Source organism: Nematolebias whitei, chromosome 16, assembly GCF_014905685.2.
Source record: "Nematolebias whitei isolate Nwh7 chromosome 16, NemWhi1, whole genome shotgun sequence".
Taxonomy (NCBI): Eukaryota; Metazoa; Chordata; class Actinopteri; order Cyprinodontiformes; family Rivulidae; genus Nematolebias; species Nematolebias whitei.
Genome location: NC_056513.1, coordinates 25,254,477 through 25,259,862, shown reverse-complemented (window position 1 = coordinate 25,259,862; position 5,386 = coordinate 25,254,477). Strand labels below are relative to the sequence as shown.

The 5,386-nt window shown below is 39.6% G+C and overlaps 1 protein-coding gene across 1 annotated transcript; it reads left to right on the top strand.

The window, feature by feature from the left end:
• The first annotated feature begins 670 nt into the window (after positions 1–670).
• On the top strand, positions 671–4,639 carry zgc:77849 (UPF0472 protein C16orf72 homolog). The gene is made up of 4 exons (XM_037690404.1): positions 671–1,040; positions 2,691–2,771; positions 2,927–3,202; positions 3,286–4,639. Exons 1-4 carry the CDS (start codon positions 845–847, stop codon positions 3,522–3,524), a joined length of 792 nt encoding a protein of 263 aa, XP_037546332.1. The 5' UTR covers positions 671–844; the 3' UTR covers positions 3,525–4,639.
• Positions 4,640–5,386: the final 747 nt, after the last annotated feature.

Genomic DNA, 5,386 nt, shown 5'->3' with positions numbered 1-5,386 from the left:
TTATATAAAGAAAGAAGTTTAAAAAAAATCCAGCCCATGCACACGTTTTAGTACAACATGCACGTTTCCAATAACCAGGTGGCAAAAGTAGAGATTTTTACAGAAATATTAACAGTAACACTAAAATTATGCAACATTTAGGACATAATTAATTTTACTCATTGATTTAAAAGTTTTATATTTGTCCCAATAATCTAACCTTAGTACCTTGAATTTTGTTAAATATAAAAAAAAGAAAAAAAGTATTGTTTCTTATTTAAACAAGACAAAAGAAAAAACGTGCATAGTAGTTTGAAATATCTCAATTTTGGTGAGAAAGAATACGATGAAAACTTTTTCTGTAGAAGGTTGTCACCTTCAACAGAAAAAAATTATTTATTTATTTGTTTGTTTATTTATTACAGTACCTTTTGGGGGCCTGGATTTCAGTGATCAGGATGCCCTCTAGCGTACAGAACGAGAAATAGCACAAAGGAACTCCTTTCATTTGGATCAACTTTGGTTTTAACGGCTTTAAAAAAAAAAGAACATTGACCAATCAATGTTTGAAAGTTGCATAAAGGCCCGCCCACACTCAAAGCTACAGCCAATGGTGTTTCAGTTTAGTGAGAAAATGGGAGGAGCTAGTTTCAGAAATTCTGAGGTGTTGTCATCCGCGTTCTTTAGTTTGGTATGTTTAACATAGGGCGTGTGTTAGCAGTTCGGATAGTGTTGACAATGAGGCTCTAACAGCTGTTGTATTTCTTTGTTTAGTAGGTGGCGGAAGATGTGTAACGGTAGTTTCTTAATATAAGGGAGGCAATTAACTAGCCCGGAAAAAATATTTAAGACAAAGACTTTAACTATGGAGGAAAAGAAGGAAGAAGGAGAAGCTAAAATTCAAGAGCACGGCCCGGAGCACTGGTTCACCAAATGGGAACGACAGTGCTTAGCAGAAGCTGAACAGGACACTCCGAGCGAAGAAGAGACGGAACAAAGTCAGCAAAAGCTGTGGCACCTTTTTCAGAACTCGGCCACGGCTGTAGCACAGCTCTACAAAGGTATGCTAATACACCGAAGTTCAAGTTAAGGCAATCGTTGAGCTAATGCTAATAAAAGCTAATCCTAACGGTATCGTATGCCGGAGACACAAAGGACACTGTTGAAGCCGATGTTTTAACAAACACTTATTTATTCGAAAGCGTATTATGTTACCAGGGTTTAATAAGCGCTATGACACTGTGGATATTTTTAAACGAGATCAGATACAGATTGTTCTGTTCTCGATATCGTGACCCCTGCTAGCTTACAGCCGCTAATAGCCGGTGTTGTGCCCGTTTGTGTTTCCCCGTTGAGATTCGTTTGCACGCCAGCTCCGCCCCGTCCGAGCAGTGACGTCGCGGGTGACTTCGCAGTAAACGCGTTTCTTTTGCCGTTTGAACGGGGCGGAGCTTCTGCGGAGACTCATCTCGCCGAGGGTGGACACAACTCAACACAACACCAACCGGTCACCGTGTCAGAGCTTTTGACAACACCGCTGAATGTCCCTCACGGTGGCCTCAGCTGTCAGAGCCCCCTCACTTCTCAACGTTTCGACACAAATCCAGCTTTGCGTTCTTTAATTTCAACACCAAGCTAACTCAGCGAGTGCTGTTAGTTTTCAGCACATTTGATCTATCAGGTCGGACGTACAGTACAAATGTTGTCTTCCAGTTAACAGTTAGCTAGGCTGCCAAAATGGCGATACTCGGGGAGGAGACTGTGGAGTGAAAACAACAGATGTGTTGTCGTTCAAATGAACTACAAATGTTGCCATTCTGCAGTCGATATTAAAAAGTTGCAACAAAATACCGTTTTTATTTCAATTACTTTAATTGTTTATTTCTGATCATTGCATTGTTACTACTACAAAATGGCGAAAGTACACCGTAAATGTTTCAGTCATTAAATTTCTCTGTTTAGATCTGTGTTGTGGTGGAAAACGCTGAATTTGTGCAAAAATAACGAGCCTTCAAAGACTTGTGGACAAAAGAGAGCCATCAAAAATCATCATTAGATTAGAGTAAACTGTTCTGTATTAGCTTTATTTGGCTGATTGTGCAGCTTGATTGTTTTGTAGTATTATTCACATACTCCTGGACAGCTGATGTCATTTTTCCTTACAGCATTTGTCAAGATTTCTGCTTACAAGCTCCCACTTCAGCTTGTCAACATAACTTTGCTTGCATGAGCCGTCTGTGTTTACTGATTTTAGCACAACCATGTGCATGTAAACTGTAATGTATGAAGGGAAAACTGAATTTTCAAGTTAAAAAAAAAAAAAGAACATAAACAACTTAAAACAAGGCCTGTGCATCCACATCATCTGTGTTTCAATAGCAAACCGAACTGTTGTTGATGGTTAGTAATTTGGCATTTTTCTACACATTTTGCCTTTTATACTTTATGGATGATTTTAGTACAGATTGTATAACAAAGTTCTTACTTTTGTCAAGTTCACACTATTTGTGTTGTAAAGCAAGTACATGCAGACTGAAAATAACTTTTCCCTAATCTAGTTCTGCCTCGAATTTATCCAACATGTTGAGTGTTTGGATTTCTCATAAAGGAAGCACATATGATCAAAAAATAGTTTATTTTTGAAGCAAATATCTTTTTTTTTTTTTTTCTCCAGACCTCATCTCACTGTCTCTTTTCAATGCAATTTACAGACCGTGTATGTCAGCAGCAAGGCCTCTCCCTTTGGGTGCCCTTTCAGAACGCAGCTACAGCTGTCACTAACCTATATAAAGGCAAGTAATATGCTTTGTTGATATTTTTCAGTCTTTTTACTGTAATTTCTGTGACATGCCTGCTGTATGTAATAGAAACATGTTTAGATTTAGAAATGCGTTGAGTCAACTTAATACAATTCAGGAGGAAAAACCACAATTCTTTTGTGTTGCAGAGAGTAATGAAGCCCACCAACGGAGTTATGACCTGGGAGTTCATTTAGGCCACCAGCGCAGGAATAAAGAGGTGATTGCATGGTTGAAGAAACGTCGGAGAACAATCAGACGAGAAGAACTTATTAGTTTCCTGTGTGGCAAAGTTCCACCTCAGCGGACAACTCGTGCGCCACCCATAGTTGCTATGGTGTCTGCAAGTCGACCACCGCCACCCGAGTCAGACAGCTCTGTGGAGACGGACCTGCAGCCCTTCAGAGAGGCAATCGCCTTGCACGGTTAGCTCAGACGCTTATCTGTTACGTGAAGTTCCATGATGATTTTAGTTTGATGTGACTCGTCTATATATTTTTCTTTTCAGGCCTTAGTGGTGCCATGGCCAGCATTTCTGTGCGCTCTGGTCCTCCTGGTTCTCCAACACACCCTGCCCAGTCTCTTGGTCGACGTAGGAACGGTCTTCACGACGTAGACCTTAACACCTTCATTGCCGAGGAGATGGCACTTCATTTAGATCCCGCTGCCAGTCGCAAGCGAGGCTCTGCGCCCTGCAGCGACGTCATCACAGACTCACCCACTCATAAACGTAACAGGATGCTCTGAACTTTTCGAACAACCGCGACTCCTCAGCTGTCTTCTCCTCGGTGGCCGACTGGACAGGTGACGAGGACTGATGCCTTGGCCAACCATTTAAACATCTTCCTGTTTTAGTTGCAATGTTACAAATAAAGGAAAGCTTTTGAATGTTATCAGCCTGCATATTTAGCCCCTTCTTTATCACTGCCATTTTTTCTCAATAGGAACCATGTTGCTCTTTCTTTGCATGTTAAAGCTTTGTTTAATTTTAATTTTGTTTCCCCTTAATTACACCACACATTTTAAACCTTAAATTTCGAAGTAAAGAATTTAGCTTTATTTGTTTCAATTTTTTGTGCTCTCATGCCCACTGTTTGCAGTTTTCCTCCCCCTTTCTTTAAGCGTGCATAACAATTTCTGGTGTGCAGGCCAAACCAGATTGGACTAAAATTTGAACTCCTGATGTTTGGCTTAACTTCACGCATCTGAACACGTGGATCTTATTCTGCTGCTGTTGTGCGTTTGCATATCTCACAGCAAAACTGCCACTAAATGTCTTCGCCTTTGAGAAAGCTGCAACAGTATCTCTGGTTGTGATGCAACCGTGTGTGCGCGTGCGTGTGTGTGTGTGAGATTATGGGATGGATTTGTTCCAAACTTTATTAACCTCACTTTTATTTACTTACCTTTACAATAAAATACTAGTGCTGTTATATCAAGTTTACAAATCTACAGACGAGCACATTTTCTTTTCAGCCTTCAAATACAGCACTGTTCTTGATAGCGATGCAAACCGAGTGTTTGAAAACCTGCATTTGATCTGCTTAATGTTTACACTTGACCTATTAAAATGATCCTAGACTCATGCATTGCCATCGTTCAGTGTATTTTCAGCTTTAAATTTAGAAGGGGCCGGTGGCTGTGAGATTATATTTTGTTTATCCAGCTCATGGGTTATGGAGTGTGTTAGTTCAGCAAAACTCTTTGTTTTTGCTAATATCACACCGTTTTGTGATACAATCTTGTGTAAGTGTGTAAATAATATGTAGGTGCTGTAACGTGGTACTTATTGTAAAAAGAAGTGCTAATCCATGGGAATGTCCTTGTACATTGATTCGGAAATTAAAGACTACAAATGTTAAGGCTGTCTGCAATTTTTTTAAATTTTTTGCCAGTGAAAGTTCAGTTTTACTCCAAGATACTTGAATGATGTCAGTTTTCTACAGAAAGACAGGAGAAAGTGAAAAATCTAGTCTGTGCTTTAAATAAAAAATGCCTGTTTCAGTTTTAGAGTTGTGTAAAAACAACCAGGACACTGCAGTTCAGATTTCCACCATGTGAGGGCGACACATACCGTTTTATTTCCTTTTTAAAAGCTTTAACTTAGAGTTTTACAGAACCAATCATTTAATTACTTTTGTTAATCTTGTCTGTAATATTTTCTTTATAGTTGGTTTCCAAAGGGCCAGATATTTCTTGTAATCTTAGACTTTTTAGTAAAAGTTCCCCAAGATCTCTAGAAAAAGTGTGGCACAGCGGTTAGAGAAGGTGGGCCTGCGATTAGAAGGTCACTGGTTTACAAAATGTCTAGACTGGACTATTGTAATGGTTTATTATCTGGGTGTCCAAATACTTCTTTAAAACGTCTTCAGTTGATCCAAAACGCTGCTGCCAGAGTCTTAACTGGAGTTAGTGGGAGAGATCATATTTCTCCAGTTTTAGCTTCTCTCCATTGGCTCCCTGTCAAATCCAGAATAGAATTCAAAATCTTACTTCTAACCTACAAAGCTCTCAACAACCTAGCTCCATCTTATATTACAGATCGTATTGTTCCATATTTTCCTAACAGAGCACTTCGCTCTCAGACTGCAGGTTTACTTGTGGTTCCT

Bases quoted from the DNA above. Each gene is read 5' to 3' on its own strand.
- zgc:77849 (XM_037690404.1), top strand. From the start codon at position 845: ATGGAGGAAAAGAAGGAAGAAGGAGAAGCTAAAATTCAAGAGCACGGC. The intron at 1,041-2,690 runs GTATGCTAATAC...TGCAATTTACAG, and splicing joins TGTAGCACAGCTCTACAAAG to ACCGTGTATGTCAGCAGCAA. The intron at 3,203-3,285 runs GTTAGCTCAGAC...TTTTCTTTTCAG, and splicing joins AGAGGCAATCGCCTTGCACG to GCCTTAGTGGTGCCATGGCC.